The following is a 16,895-nucleotide window of genomic DNA, read 5'->3' as shown; positions in this document are numbered from 1 at the left end:
ACAGCATTGAGACGCCGATAATCGCCACATGGTCTCCACCCCCCAGATGCCTTGGAGACCATATGCAACGGCGAGGCCCACGGGCTGCCAGACTGACGGACAATGCCCATTTCCTCCATCTTCCTAAATTCCGCCCGCGCCACCACCAGTTTGTCGGGCGGTAGCCTCCGGGCCCGAGCGAAAACGGGAGGGCCCTCGGTGCGGATGTGGTGGACCACGCCGTGCTTGGCCGAAGGGGTGTCAAAACGCTGGATGAGCAGCTCTGGAAACTCCGCCAGGACCTCAGCATACGAGTCAGGGGCCGCGACGACGGCCTGGACAGTAGGGCTGGGCGGGGAGGCGATTGTCGGAGCGACGGGCTCCTCGCTGGCGGAGGGTCGGAGGTCGTTACCGCGGACATCGGGGACCAGTGAAAAGGCCCAGAGAAAATCTGCGCCTAGGATCGCTTGTCTGACGTCTGCTATAATGAATGGCCATTCGTACGTGCGGAGGCCTAAAACAAGGGACATCTTCCGCGTACCGAACGTGCGGATGGGGCTGCCATTAACCGCGATGAGGGTAGGACCTGTCTTACCCGATCTGGTCTCAAGGTCGGTCGGCGGCACTATACTGACAATGGCTCCCGTGTCCACCAAAAATTCTGTGTCCGTGAATCGGTCTCGGACGTAGAGGCGTCGGTTCTGGCCAATCGCAACTGCCCCTATGTACGATCGGCCGAGGCATTTCCCGCGAAAGTACAAGGTGAGCGGCAGTTGCGGGATTCTCCACCCCATCGTAGATGGTAATAGCACCAGCCGCGCTTGTGCGGATCCTTTTGGCGGGCTTTTGGAGGACTGGCGGGAGACGCGGCGCCATCTTGATGTCGCTGTGGCATGGTCACTGATGTCGAGACCTTGTTGATCGAAACGCTTCCTTTCGATTTGGACGCCATGAGCGCATCAGCTTTTTCTGCATATGCCTCGGGGTCCTTAAAAGAACAATCCGTGAGCATAAGTCTGACATCTTCGGGAAGCTTCTCTCGGAATGCCTGCTCGAACATGAGGCAATCCGTATGTTCACCGGCTAGCATCATCATCTCGGCCATGAGAACGGACGGCAGCCGATCTCCGAGATCCGGTAGGTGCAGAAGTTTTTTAGCTCGGTCATGCCTATGGAACCCGAAGGTTCGTAGTAACAGTGCCTTCATGGCCTCGTACTTGTCTTCCGCGGGAGGGTTGACGATGAACCGCATCACGCATGTGGTCGTCTCCGGCAATAGAGCGCTGACGAGGTAGTAATATTTCGTCGCATCTGTCGATATGTTTCTTAAATGAAACTGGGCTTCGGTGTGGACAAACCAAGATTGTGGTTGATGTGTCCAAAACGACGGAAGGTGAACGCTGACTGCGCTTAACTCCGGTGTGCCAGGCGCAGCAGTCAACAACGGGGCGTCGTGTTCGCTCATGGTCGGTGATCGCCCAGATCACGTCGGGGTCACCAATATGGCGAGTCCGGAAACTTGTTCTTTGTTGAAGAAGTTTATTGCGACAGCAATATTCGATTACAAAGTTTTCTTACAAGATAACGGACAACCATTAAAACTCACTGTCTTCTTCGAAGACGTCTCACATCTCTTTTCGGGCGCCAAAAGCGCACATGACAACGCTGTCCAATCAGCGATGTCGCTCTCTGGACCAATCCCTACGGTCGCGCCCACACGTGACCTTGCTGGCCAATCTGAGGGTTCGACGACTAGGACGCTACAACCCATTCCTTCTCTCCCGAGATGCTGCCTGACCTGCTGAGTTACTCCAGCATTTTGTGAAAAATCAGTCTGAAGAAGGGTCTCGACCCGAAACGTTACCCATTCCTTCTCTCCCGAGATGCTGCCTGACCTGCTGAGTTACTCCAGCATTTTGTGAATAGAGATTTGTAGGTTAACCTACAGGTAGAAAGACCCATTCCTAAGAACCTCATGTTCTTTCAAAAGACCAATTGTTTTATTGACAAAGTGAAGAGAGTGAGACCCAGATAATAAAATAAAAAGTGCAAAGGCTGAAAATCTGGAAAACAGACACAAAACTCTCAGGAAGTCAGGCAACATCTGTGGATCAAACAAAAATAAGAGCTGAAGCTTCAGATCTGTGACCTTTCATCAGTATATATGAAGGAGTCCAAATGCAGAATTAAAAAAAATACGCAGCAAAATATGGATGCAAAATTCGATACCCCCTAACCAGAAGTTTTCAGATTCAGAATGGCAAGTCAACCCAAGGCAAGAACAGCTTTATAGGAATTTCACAACTAGCTGGTTAGTTAATTAGTTAGTTAGTTAATTTAATTTAATGTTTATAGTTTATTGAATGTGGGATAACATAAAACTAGTGTACGGGTGATCAGTGGTCAGCGCAGACTCGGTGGACCGAAGGGCTTTTTTCCACTCTGAATTTTTAAACTCTAAACCAGTTTTTTATATAATCAGATTAAAATATACATCAACAGTTTGCTAAACTTTACATAGAAAACAAATTACGAGAAAAGCTTTGAACCAGTCTTCCTACCTAACACCAAAGAGAAACAGCTGAAACAAGGAACTGCAGATGCTTGTTAAATAAACAAAATGACACAAAGTGCTGGAGTAACTCAGCGGGTCAGGCAGCATCTCTGGAGAACACGGTTAGATGATGTTTCAGGGCAAGACCCTTCTTCAGCACAAGCTGTCACCAACTGTCTTGACTTCTCAAATCCCCTCACATTCCCTGACAACCCCTCCTCCCATCTCCAACATTCCCCATCTACTTGGACCCCCCCATCTCCTACCCTCTCTGGATCTTTTTATTTCCAAATGCTGGCAAGGCATGAACCGTCTTGACCTCTCTGCTCCCGTTACACAGCTGAAGGGTCCTGACCTGAAACGTCACCAATCCACTGAAGAAGGGTCTCGATTCGAAACGTCACCCATTCTTCTCTCCAGAGATGCTCCCTGTCCCGCTGAGTTACTCCAGCATTTTGTGTCTATCTTCGATTTAAACTAGCATCTGCAGTTCTTTCCTACACATCCTCCAGAGCTGCTGTCCGACTCACTGAGTTACTCCAGCACTTTGTGTCCTTTAAGAGAAATTTCTCCTCTCTTCTAAATGTATCTTCCAACTATAAACTGGAGACTTTCCAAGTCTCTGCCATCATTGCTCTAAAACTGAGTATGTTGGAAATATTGGCCTGTGATTGACTCACCATCAGTCTCCCTTTGGTCTTCCTTTTCAGGAAGTGTATGGCCTCCAGATGGTACTCTCTTATGTGAGAATGTGTGTGTAGTACCACATTCTATCCACTCTGTGGCACAGTACATTAGATCATCAAAGCTCTCCACGCACGCTAGTTAACAATTACCAAACGCAAACTCCGAATGTACTACCATTCCAGTTATCTAAAAATAAGTGCTTAGGGAGTTTCAAATTAGGCCCTGGAAGCAAAATAATTATTAGATTACTTGCCTGTGCAAGAGAGAATTTTCTAGAGTAAATGTGTTTTATTGCCACTAGGCAAAAGATTTCATTAGCGCTCAATTTGTAAAACCTCAGGTCAGAGTGCTTGCTATCACCAAGTCTCTTCAAATGGGTAAGTGTTATGTTCCCAGCACAGAGTATAACATTTATGCTCTAGCCTTTTTTTAAAGAGTGCTGCTGTAAGATGTTTGACTTTTATGAACATTACTAGATTAGTGTAGTTTAATTTAGTTTAGTTTAGTTTTGTTTTGTTTATATTAGTTTAGTTTATTATTGTCACATATACTGAGGTACAGTGAAAAGCTTTTTGGTGCATGCTAGCCAGTCAGCGAAAAGACCATACATGATTACAATCACGCCGTTCACAGAGTACAGATACAGGATAAAATGTTTAGTATTTTGTGCAAGATAAAGCCCAGTAAAGTTTGATTAAATATAGTTTGAAGGTCTCCATTGAGGTAGATGGTAGGCCAAGACCGCTCTCTAGTTGGTGAGAGGCCAGTTCAGATGCTTGATAAGAGCTGGAAAGAAACTGTCCTTGAATCTGGAGGTTTACATTTTCAAACTTCTGTAGCTCTTGCCTGATGGGAGAGGGGAGAAGAGGGAATGACTGGGGGTGAGACTGGTCCTTGATTATGCTAATGACTTTGCCGAGGCAGCATGAAGTGTAGTTTAAGTCAATGGAAGGGAGATGGGTTGTGTGGTGGTCATAATATTGAAACACAGGTCAGAAGAGAGAAATAATTATTACTTTAAGATAATAAAAAGTAACTTCAGATGCTGGTTTATACCAAAGCAAGACACAAAATGGGGCTGGAGTAACTTAGCGGGTTTGACAGTGTCCCTGGAAAACATGATAGGTGACGTTTCGGTTGGGATCGTTAGTCTACAGAAGGGTCCCAACCCAAAGCATCACCTATTCATGTTCTCCGGAGATGCTGCCTGACCCGCTGAGTTACAGCACTTTGCACCCTTTTAGAACATAGAACATTTTAGAACGGCCTACAGCACAAGAGCAGACCCTCCGGCCCACAATGTCTGTGCCAAACATGATACCAAGACCAAAGGTTAGACAACATCTTAAAAATATATAATCTTGAGAAAGTTAATAATTTGAAGATGGATGTTTATTATTTTGATTTAATTAAGGCAATGTGTATTTCACATACTAGGTTCTACTTCAAGAATCAAAATAGAGATTATTGTCCATCATCTGTAAAGAAATTGTCAGGAGTCAACATTTTTCTCAGATTGATCTTTCAAACTGTATGGAGCAAAGTCCAGAGTAAAAATTCAGAAGGCTTTCGGTTTTTGAAGCATCGCTTAATTTTCAGAAGAATGAAACAAGACGTCCTAATTCTTTCAGACAAACAGAGAGAAAAGTCAGAAAGAATCTGCCTTACAGTATGTTGCAGTTAGCATTAATTTGGGGCAACCAATGCTTTACAACCAGTATGTTCAATACATACGTACTAAAGTCGGAGAGACAACAATAATATGCAGACAGTAAGATCCTAAAAAAAACAATGTTATCATTGCAGGCGATACAGTGGTGTAGCGGTAGTTACCACCTCACAGCGCCAGAGACCAGTGTTCAATCCTGACCACAGGTGCTGTCTGCGCTGAGTTTGTACATTCTCCGTGTGACCGTGTGGGTTTTCTCCAGGTGCTCCGATTTCAAGTAAAAATGCCCCTAGTGTGTAGGATGCTAATGTGGGATAACAAAGAACGAGTGCATGGGTGATCGATGGTCGGCATGGACTTGGTGGGCTGAAAGGCCTGTTGGTGGGTTGAAAGGCCACGCTGTAATTTAGTCTAAGTTAAAATAAAGTACCAGATGATTTAATCTATTTTGGCCTTTGTATCAAAAGAAAAAATCACTCTTTTCAATAATATAATTCCTTGATATCCACTGAGAAGGCAGATGGTGTCTCAATTTAACATTGCATCCAGGAAAATCAACACCTTTGACAATACCTCCCTCTGTACAACACTGGCGTGTCAGCCAGACATTGTGCCCAACTTCTCAGAAGCAAAATTTGAACCCACAACATTTTAACTCAGATGTGACAAAGTTACCACACATCATATTCCCAAAGCTAACACTGAATCACGCAGGAAAGCATGTGTCAAGTATGGTTAGAAAAACAAAAGTCAGTTTTTACAGTGATAGATGAGATTAATTCCTTGCAGGAGATTCACAATAAACAAACAGCTCTGAAATTTCAATTTTAACAATTCTAAAAAATAGAATGTTCTTTACTTTACTTGAGAGATACAGCATGGAAACAAGCCCTTCGGCCCACCGAATCCATGCCATCTAACGATCACCCCATACACTATTTCTGTCCGACACAAGAGACAATTTCCAATTTACAGAAGCCAATTAATCTAAAACCTGCACATTTTTCGAGTGCGGGATGAAATCAGAGCACCCAGAGAAATCCCACACTATCACAGGGAGAACATACAAAACTCTGTACAGACAGCACCCATGGTCAAGATCGAACCCGGGTCTCTGGCGCTGTAAGGAAGTAACTCTACTGTTGCACCACAGTGCTGCGTTAGTATTAGATAAAGCACTGGAGTACCTCAGTGAGGTCAGGTAGTATTTCTGAAGGGAATGGAAGGGCGATATTTCAGGTCGGGACTTTCACAGTGATGAAGTAGGGCTTTCCCTTCCTCCATTTGCTCATCTCCCAGCCCTAACACTTGTCCCTACTTCTCTCTCACCTCCATCCAGGAACCCCAACGATCCTCCCAGGTGAGACAACAGTTAACGTGCACCTCTTCCAAGCTTTTCTACTACATTCAGTGCTCCTAATATTGCCTCCTTTCCATCAGTAAGGCCAAGCATAAACTCGGCAAACGTTTTAGTGAATACTTGCGCTCTGTCAACCAAGGCCCACAGGATTTCCCAGTTGCCAACCACTTTAACTATTAAACCAATTTGAACCCCATTTCCATTCCCATACTCACCTTTCACCTTGGTGTCTACCATTGCCAGAGTGAGGCCAACTGGAGGCCAGAGCAAACTGGAAGAACAGCACCCTATATTGCATTTGAGTAGCTTACAACCCAATGGGTCAAACATTGAATTCTCCAATTTCAAGTCATTTAAACTCCAAAAACGTACAGGTATGTAGGTAAATTGGCTTGGTAAACGTAAAAATTGTCCATAGTATGTGTAGGATAGTGTTAATACGCGGGGATCGCTGGTCGGCACGGACCCGGTGGGCCGAAGGGCCTGTTACCATGCTGTATCTCTAAACTAAACTAATGCCTCCTCCCACCTCCGTCTCTTCCCCTCCCCCTGCCCCCACCCGACCCACCCCCCCCCCCCCACCCCGGTGTACACACTTTCTCCCACCATCTCCCATCACCTTAGTCACCTGCTCCTTTCCCCTGCTCTGCAATACTCATCTCCCAACTCCCAAAGAAAGGATTATGTGCTTTTCCTGAATGTGTAAAGTAGAAGGGATGAATCCTGTATCTGTAATAATTCAACAGCTTAAAGTAACGTAGTACTGTTTATAACTTAGAAAATATTTGTATAAAGTCATGATTGAAATCTGATTTTAAAGCCAAATATTCAAGGAAATAAGTAGATCCTCTTTTTAATATAAAATCCAGTGCTGTGTTTTTACTTTATCATTCACCTCACTAAGGCTCTGAATAGAACTAGAAATGTCGCTGCAACAGCAAAAACAAAATACAGGCACCTCACATTTTGTGCATGTTTGATTTATGCATTTTTGAAATCATACACTTGTTCCTCTAATACCAAAGCCTGTTTTACATGCTTATATTTTTGGAATAACAAGCTCAAATTTACTGCTGTCAGCATAGCCGCTTTATGTTTAATTTACCCGATTTTGAATTACATCCTGCTTTTCAAGCAGGAACGCCCAGGTAAAACGCAAGGTGCCTGTACTCCCTCAGCAAAAAATTTTAATCAATTAGGCAACCTACTGATATTACTCCAATCATTTAAAATGTGACTAAAGACCAAGACCCAAACTTTCATGATGCTTTAAAATCTCTTATATAAAATCACATATGCTTTAACCAACACTCAATCATTGTGGAACCATTCTCGGGTGCAAGAAGGATCACAATATTTTCACTGGGGAAGGAGGGTTTTACTCAGAAATATCTGCTTTTAAACAAAGTAAAATCCAGTTACAAACATGTCTGAAGGGGAAATTGGCCACGCAAATAAAAACATTAACTCTCACTTCATGTCACTGAAAGATGAATGATTTCTCTCCCTGAAACATCTGCTTTTAAAGAACTCTTTAATATGCCACAGCAGATGTTAGATTGTCTGTGCTGTTACTAACATTTTATATTGTGACACTTTAAGAATAGCTTCATTTTCGAAAGGTCTACACTGCACAACAAATGAACAAATTAATTGTTTCAAAGATATAACACTGTATCTGCATCCTTTCATTAATTTATAAAGAATAGAATTAAATAACGTACACAATGAATTATCTTAATGTGCAAGAAAATCTAGTCCTATTTACATTATCAGCAAATCATTTCTAATTGCAACACTAGTTCCTTCAATCTGTTATCCTGGACGTATTTAACAATAACTTAATTTCTTAAGGGTACTCCAGCAAGGCTGAGAATTGCCAATTGCTAGTCATATATGGCTCCTAACGCACAATCCAGAGTTCTCTGCAACAGGAGTCATGTCATGAAGGGTGAAAGGAATAAAAAGAAAATGTGGAAGGTAAACAGAAAGTGGTGGAAGGAATAGACCTCGCAAATCTGAAAGAGTGCGAATGATTTAGAGAGATTTAGATATTTTAGGTCCTTGAATAGGTAATCAATTGATGAGTTTTGAATTTTTATGTACTGCAGGGTAGTTCCTCACTTTATAAAGCAATGAGGGTTCAGGTGGGAAGGGGGAGTTAGTCATGAAAAGAAAGAGAGAAGAGCTAAACAGCTAATACATTGTCACAATTAATTCATCCTACAAGCGACAGACATGATGGTATTACAAAATGCTGGAGTAACTCAGCGGGTCAGGTAGCATCTCTGGAGAGAAGGAATGGGTAACGTTTCGGGTCGAGACCCTTCTTCAGACTGATGTGGGGGGGGGGGCGGGACAAAGAAAGGATATAGGTGGAGACAGGAAGACAGTGGGAGAACTGAGAAGGGGGAGGGGAAGAGGGACAGAGGAGCTATCTAAAGTTAGAGAAGTCAAAACGTGGTCGTAGAGTAGGAGGGCAGGAGGAATCACAGAGGGGGAGCAGCAAGAGAACATATTGCTAAACTCTCGTCGAAGAGAGGAGGAGAACTTCTTCAAAGTAGACATACCTTGAGGAGAAATTGCAGTGGAGCGGCAAGTTGTGTAGGAAAATAACAAATCGAAGGTATCACAAAATGATGGAGTAACTATTGCTCATTACAAAATTAATGTTGCAAAGCTATCCGATTAGAGCTTGTTGTGCTTGGCCTCTAGCTTTAATTCATCATTAAACCGATGAAAACAAATTAAAGTAACTGTCCTATGTCCCAAAGATTTCAGGACTTATTAGCTCCTTTCAAATTAGGTACATCAATATTTGGTGTGGTTGGGATTGTGAAAGAAGGACTTCAGTTAAAACAGTGACTTTTCAGTTTTACCAAAGCACTGAGGCCAATGAAGTACTTTGGAGACATAACCATTGTTGTAATACAGGAGGTTGCTATTGGTAATAAAGGCAACACTGCGGTGTTTCCTGGGTTAAATTAATAAATAAAACAATTAAATGTAGGCAGAAGTTGCAGTTGACTTCAGTGATTGCATGATCCTTGGTGGGGGGTAGGGGTGGGTAAGAAGGGGAGAGGTGGAGAGGGGAAGGGTGGAGAGGGGAAGAGGAAGGGGAGAGGTGGAGAGGGGAAGAGGGAAAGAACGGAAGAGAGGGGGGGGAAGGGGAGAGAGCGGGAGCGGGGAAGAAGGAGAGAGGGGAGAGAGAGAGAGAGAGAGAGAGAGAGAGAGAGAGAGAGAGAGAGAGAGAGAGAGAGAGAGAGAGAGAGAGAGAGAGAGAGAGAGAGAGAGAGGGGGGGAGAGAGGGAGGGAGGGAGGGAGAGGGAGGGAGAGGGAGGGAGAGGGGGAGAGGGGAGAGGGAGAGAGGGAGTGAGAGACATGAGGAAAGGTTTACCTGGAGTAATGGCAGCTTGTTTGTGGTTGGCAGGGGTGGGTTCAGGGGAATTTCCATCAGCTACAATGGAATCCCACAATCAGCCACACCTTGGCCTTTCCACCTCCCTCAGGAAGCATTGATCCTCCCCGTTATTTCCTGGTCCACTCGTTATCCCCCACAAAACCTTCCCTATCCCCTGACACTTTCCCCTGCAACACCATCCATGGACCTAAATAGCCCTTCTAGGTGAGACAAAGTGTCACGTGCACTCTTCAAACCTTGTTTGATGGATTTGGTGCTCCCGATGTGGCTACCTCTACATTGGTGAGGCCAAGTGCAAATTAGGTGACCGGTATGTAGAGGAATAGATAAAAGTGCTGGAGTAACTCAGTGGGTCAGGCAGCATCCTTGGAGAACATGAACAGGTGATGAGCAGCTGAAGAATGTCGATCTGAAACGCCATCCATCCATTTTCTTCAGAGATGCTGGTTGGACAAAGGCCAGAGTTAAAAAAGGTGTGAGACAAAAGGATCGAAGAGTTGCGAATTGTGAAGCCAGAAGTAGGAATGTACTCGACTGCTACCTACATGCATTCCATGCCCCCACCACTCTCTGTGTAAAAAATTAGCCTAGTACATATCTTCCTTAACTTTTTCCCCCTCACCTTATAGCTATGCCCTCTAGTTTAGTTTAGTTTAGTCTCGTTTAGTTTACCTGAAACATCACCCATTTCTTCTCTCCAGAGATGCTGCCTGTCCCGTTGAGTTGCTTCAGCATTTTGTGTCTATCTTCTTTTAGTCTTGCTTTATTTAGTTTAGTTTAGTTTTGTCTCATTTTTTTTCATTTAGAGGTACAGGGTGGAAAGTCCTTGCCGACCAGTGTGTCCGTGCCATACACTAGTTCTATCTGACACACTAGGGACATTTACACACAAAATGCTGGAGTAACAGCAGGTCAGGCAGCATCTCTGGAGAGAAGAAATGGGTGACGTTTCGGGTCGAGACCCTTCTTCAGACTTATCTTCTTATACTACTTAGGGACAATTTACAGACCTGTTATTGCCAATTAACCTACAAATCTGCACATCTTTGCAATGTGGGGGAAAGTGGAGCACCCTGAGGAGATCCACGCGGTCAAAGGGAGAACGTACAACCTCTCTACAGACAGCACCCGTAGTCAGCATCAATCGGGGGTCTTTGGCGCTGTAAGGCAGCAACTCTATTGCTGCACCACCGTTGGACATTTCCACCCTGGGAAAATGGCTCTGACAGTTTACAATACAATACAATACAATACAATATATCTTTATTGTCATTGTACAGGGGTACAACGAGATTGGGAATGCGCCTCCCATACGATGCAATAATTTAATTAGCTAGTCAGCATTCATTTAAACAACCCAATGAAACAAATTGTAACAGATTTAAAACAGAATAAAGTGCAAGTAGATCTGTGCCGGATCACTGTGCGATGTGACCATCCGGCTCAGCAGGACCGGTTCATAGCAGCTATGGCCCTGGGGATGAAGCTGTTCCTGAGTCTGGAGGTGCGGGCGTAGAAGGCCTTGTATCGTCTGCCCGATGGAAGGAGTTCGAACAGACTGTTGCAGGGGTGTGAAGAGTCTTTGTGGATGCTGGTGGTTTTTCTGAGGCATCGTGTGTTGTGGATGCCCTCCAAGGCTGGTAGCTGTGTTCCGATGGTCCTCTGAGCTATCTATTGCACTCATAATAATATGTACTTCCATCAAGTCTCCATTCAACCTCCGATGTTCCAGAGAAACCGTTTCCAGAGTTTGTTTTATTTCTGTGGTGTTTTTTTCCTCACATTTCTGTCATCAAATTAGATCCAAGTGGTAAGCTGCAACTCTCTTTATAGTTCAAGAGTCATATCACAAGTGATACTCTCGATTCTCAGAATCCAAGGAAAGGAGATCATTGTGGCAAGCTAACGCCTCTGCTGGCCAAGGCATGACTCAATTAAAGTTGAATAAAACGCATTGTTATGTGATATAAACCACAAATTAACTCCTACTTCTGCGTTATAAGCACTTATTTTGTACGCGGTGGAATTTACATTCCACATAGAAACCCATGTTCATCAATCTGGATCACAACAGCTGTCTTGTGGTTTTGTTGCATGCTGAATTTTGGGTGAACAGTTTCTTTTGGTAATAGCAGATTGAGAACAATGAGGATAGAACACTAAAGATAGACACAAAGTGTTGGAGTAACTCACCACGTCAGGCAGACCTGAAACATCACACATCCTTTTTCTCCAGAGATGTTGTCTGAACTGCTGAATTACTCCACGCGTCTACCTCTGGTATAAACCAGCATCTGCACTTTAGACTTTAAAGTTCCTTGCAGTTCTTGTTTCTACATAATAAAACACTGCTGTGCACATTACGAACAGCCAGAGGCAGCATTTTTGAAGGGAGAACATGAAAGAGACAGAGGAATTACTTCAAACATTACATAGACAGATATGAATTGAGCTAATTGAATTGGGTCCGCATTGCTTGCTGTGGACAAGATACAGAAAATTAATTGGTAGATAGTTTGAACATTTTTATGTCTTGTATGCCAGCTGCGAACCTTGCACCGTGATGTAGAAAGAAGGACTGCAGATGCTGGTTTAAACAGAAGGACTTAAAGTGCTGGCATAACTCAAAGGGTCAGGCAGCAACTCTGGAGAACGTGGATAGGTGATGTTTCAGGCCGGAACCTGGTCTCTAGAGTCTGAGATGCTGCCTGACCCACTGAGTTCATCCAACACTTTTGTCCTTTTGCATAGTAATCATTTATTTTCCACAATCTTCCCTGCAATTAAACATATTCTAACAAATGAAGTTACACAGCAAAGTTAGTTTTGGGTACAACATTGACCTAAATAGGTTTATGCCTAAACCAGGTTGACAGTAATATGGGATACTGTATAACTAACTTCCCATGACCTAGTAACCTTTCCGATTTCGGACAAACCATAATTTAAATTGCAAAAGTTTTCACAAGTCAGTAGGTTTCATTATGCCAATGGATGTTAAAATAATGTCAAACCACCAACAGTATTTCTGCCCTTGCTTGCATTGTTAGGAATAGGAATACTTTATTGTCACATGTGACTAGACACAGTGAGATTCTTTGCTGCACACACAATGTACACAAACAGCAGCCACCTACGGCGCTGACAAAGTTACAAAGCACGCTGGCTCCCCCTTGTTAGTGGGAGTTCTTAGTTTAGATTAGTTTAGTTTTGTCTAGTTTAGTCTAGTTCAGTTTAGTTTATTTGTATTATATTATATTATATTATATTATATTATATTATATTATATTATATTATATTATATTATATTATATTTATATTATATTTTATTATAGCATTGTGTTGCATGCTACCCAGTCAGCGGAAAGAGCATACATGTTTACAATCAAGCCATCCACAGTATACAGTTACTGCACATAATAAAGGGTATAACTTTTGTGCAAAATAAAGTCCTGGAGGTATGCATTTTCAAACTTCAGTGACTCTTGCCAGTATGGGAGATGGAAGAATGTGAGAGTGGGTGAGACTGGTCCTTGATTATGCTGATGGCCTTGTCGAGGCAGCGTGAAGTGTAGATGGAGTCAATGGAAGGGAGGTTAGTTTGCGTGATAGTCTGGGCTGCGTCCACAACTCTCTGCAATTTCTTGGACAAAGCTGTTCGTCCAAGAAGGGAAGGGAAAACTGATCATACACTAAACTAGGGAGATGAGTAGTGAAGAAATGAGAGACACGAATGGCTGTTAATTGGCCTCCACTGCCTCAGAAAGCAGTGTAGGCCAATTCTCTGGATGCTTTCAAGAGAGAGCTAGATAGAGCTCTTAAAGATAGCGGAGTGAAGGGACATGGGGAGAAGGCAGGAGCGGTGTACTGATTGTGGATCATCAGCCATGATCACAGTGAATGGCGGTGCTGGCGCGAAGGGCCGAATGGCCTACTCCTGCATCTATTGTCTATCGTCTATTGTCTATTAATGGGCATCACGTCTCTCGCACTAAACTACAGTCAGTTCCTGGGAATAAAATTCATAGCTTTAACTAACTCATTGGCAGAGGAGTGAATTACTTTGCTGCTGATCACTTGCACTATGAATATCTTCCCTACAGCTGAGAATCTGAGGGCTCTGGCTGAATCCACTCTGCCATTGACTGTCCACTCATAAAAAATGTGAAGGGATGCAGACTGTCTTTAAGTAGAGGCCATCTGATCAGATTTCCAGATCTCTTAATCATAAAGTTGTTTACAGGAATCAGTAACAGCTAGCATAATTATAATGACAAAGAAAGAGAACATTCAGCCCATCAGGGTCCTGCCTGCTCCTAACAGACCAATCTCATTCTTCTCTTCTCATTTCCCCAAAACCCTGCAACTTATTCTTCCACACATGTCTATCAACAGCTCTATCAACATACCTACATCAAGGTGTCACTTACAGTGGTCAATTAACCTGCCAGCACATTTTCAGAAACCTTGAGGAAATTTAAATTAAAAAATAATTCTATCAATTCTCCCCTCAACCTCCTATGTACCAAGGATAACGATCCATGTTTATCCAAAAGGACCCAAGTACCGGAGAAACTCAGCAAGTCAGGCAGCATCTCTGGAGAACTGGAGTCTGAAGCAGGGTCCTGACCCAAAACGTCATCTAACCATGTTCTCCAGAGATGCTGCTTGAGTTGCTCCAGCACTTTGTGTTCCTTTTTAAGAACATTTTGATGTGGGTGGATCCTTCCCAAAAGGAGTTTATGCGCTACAGGTAAAATGTACAAACTGCATTCAGACTGGACCCATGGTCAAGATCGAACTCAGATCCCTGGAGCAGTGAGGCACCAGCACTAACAGCTGCGTACCATGCTACCTGCTAGACAATTTTATTTGTATCAGGCCCCAGCACAGAAGTACATCAACCTTCAGAACGGTCATTGATATTGTCTATTTTGATAGAGTTAGTATGTTCTCCTAGGTAGACACTAAATGCTGGTATCTGAAGAAGGGTTTCGACCCGAAACATCTCCAGAGATGCTGCCTGGCCCGCTGAGTTACTCCAGCATTTTGTGTCTACCTTCGATTTAAACCAGCATCTGCAGTTCTTTCCTACACAAAGTATGTTTTCCTATCCAAGTTCTCCAGAGATGCGGCCTGACCCACTGAGTTACTCCAGGACTTGGTGACCATTTGTGACCACCAGATTCAAGAACAGCTTCATCCCTGTTATTATCTTATTGTCTCTTGAACGGATCTTTCATTATGCGATGGATGAAATTGCGATCTATCAATCTACCTTGTTGCAGTCCATGCACTATTTTATCAGCATTTTCTCTGTAGCAGTGGCACTATATTACTTTGCACTACCTGGTGTTCTCATTTACGGAATGATTTGACTGGATAACACGCAAAATAGTTTTTCCCTATATCTCGTACATTTTACAATAATAACGCAATACTAAATTAGAGATTAAAAAAAAGCTTCATTTAAACACTTTCTCATGAGTAATAACAGAAAGAGAAGTTTCAAATGAAACAAATACTCCTAACCTAAACTAGAAATCTGTTTAAATATAACTTATGAGTAATCAAAAGACAGTGGAATTACATGAACTCTCTAAATACCCTGATAAATAATATTGTTCTGTTTTTATTTAATAAGATTGTTCCTCAGATCATGATCTCCACAAATACCATGATCATAATCTATTGAAATTGAGTTGCAAGACTTTCAGAGATGATTTACACACCTATACAACTTCTACTGGACTTTAACTTGCACTAAACGTTTTACCCTTTATCAAGTATCTGTACACCATGGATGGCTTGATTGTGATTATGTATAGTCTTCTCGCTGACTGGATAGCGCAAAACAAAAAAGCTTTTCACTGTACCTCGGTACACGTGACAATGATAAACTAATCTAAACTAAACTAAACTGCCCTCTCATCTGTAGTTCAAAGATTACAGCAAACCTATGTCAGAACAGCAAAAAAAATCAATCTTGAAATACACTTGGGTAAAGTAACTGGAGCAGAATATATGGCAGGACCACGCCCTCTTCCCCACTAACACAATGGGTTGGCTTCAAACTGCATTAGAGGCTTAACGGAGATCTTTACGAAGAAGATATGGAAAAAAATATCGAATAGGAGTCAGTGTGTTTTTCCCCCTTTATGCTAAATAAAGAACATGTGTTTACTGAGGACCTTGGTTTTGTTTGGCTATTGAGAGAGTATAGGACAGCTTCTTTGTTGATTTTCTACGGTCAGTCTCTGGATCCATTCTCTAACTTTGCCTCCAGCGTACAGCTGCGGGCTGTTCTGCTGTGCCTTGCATCTCAATGAGCCAGCTCAGACTGCAGTCAGGAGTGCAACCCAATAGAGAGGTCAAGCTTGAGTCAGCAGACTGTCTGCTCTAGACTGGAGCTCCATAGCTTAGTGATGCCCTGCATCTTTCAGTGGCCACATCGGCAGCTCCGCATTAAAACCACCTATTCACAATAAGGCAAATCCACTTTGCAGTTTTTTTGTTTACTCTCCGGTCCTATGAATTTTGCATTAATGAACCCACACAGACTGCATTAGGATGACTGACAGTCCCATCAACAGGTTGACGAAAAATGCCAGCGTTTGAAGTGCCACTACAACCTTTTAAAGCTAAACCATATTCTCACGCTCGCACTTTACATACTGCACCTGCTTAATTATCATACCACTGTGCATGGTGTTTGTGCTCAAATTGAGAATTTACAATTAGAAGAATATGTCGATGTAACTCCAGGCTTATTTTGTTGCATCAACTGTTCAGTTTGCTTTCCTAAATGCTGATGGCGAGCAATAATGAAAAATATTCCAAACCCTCTCATTTTACCTCTGCATTCATAAACTTAGTGAGCATATCGAGAAGCAAAGCAGGCATCGAGTGACTGGTTATCTCAAATATCTCTTAGGTCATTTGTGCTGTAATCGAAAGAACAGTTATCCTGTAATAAAAATGAACTGCAGATGCTGGCATATACCAAAGATAGACACAAATGCAGGAGTAACTCAGCATGTCAGGCGGCATTTCTGGATAAAATGGCTAGGTGACGTTTCGACTCTGAAGGGTTCCGACCCGAAACGTCACCTATCCAATTGTCCGTTAGATGATGCACAATTTGTGTGAGTGTTTCCCTCCAGTTTCTCGCAGCTCCTACTAACTGCTTACATTTACAAGGGCATTTAGAGTGGCATGCTGGCAC

The 16,895-nt window shown here is 43.0% G+C and overlaps 1 protein-coding gene across 1 annotated transcript in view; it reads left to right on the top strand.

The window, feature by feature from the left end:
- The first annotated feature begins 3,501 nt into the window (after positions 1-3,501).
- Positions 3,502-16,895, top strand: part of LOC144597296 (zinc finger and BTB domain-containing protein 18.2-like) — a 52,510-nt gene continuing 39,116 nt past the window's right edge. The window contains exon 1 of the mRNA XM_078406469.1: positions 3,502-3,597. Within this exon, the coding sequence (XP_078262595.1) occupies positions 3,594-3,597 (4 nt within the window). The 5' untranslated portion in view covers positions 3,502-3,593. The remainder of the gene's footprint in view (positions 3,598-16,895) is intronic.

This window comes from Rhinoraja longicauda, chromosome 10 (assembly GCF_053455715.1).
Source record: "Rhinoraja longicauda isolate Sanriku21f chromosome 10, sRhiLon1.1, whole genome shotgun sequence".
Classification (NCBI taxonomy): Eukaryota; Metazoa; Chordata; class Chondrichthyes; order Rajiformes; family Arhynchobatidae; genus Rhinoraja; species Rhinoraja longicauda.
The sequence above is the reverse complement of the archived record's forward strand: the minus strand, read 5'-3'. Positions and strand labels throughout refer to the sequence as shown.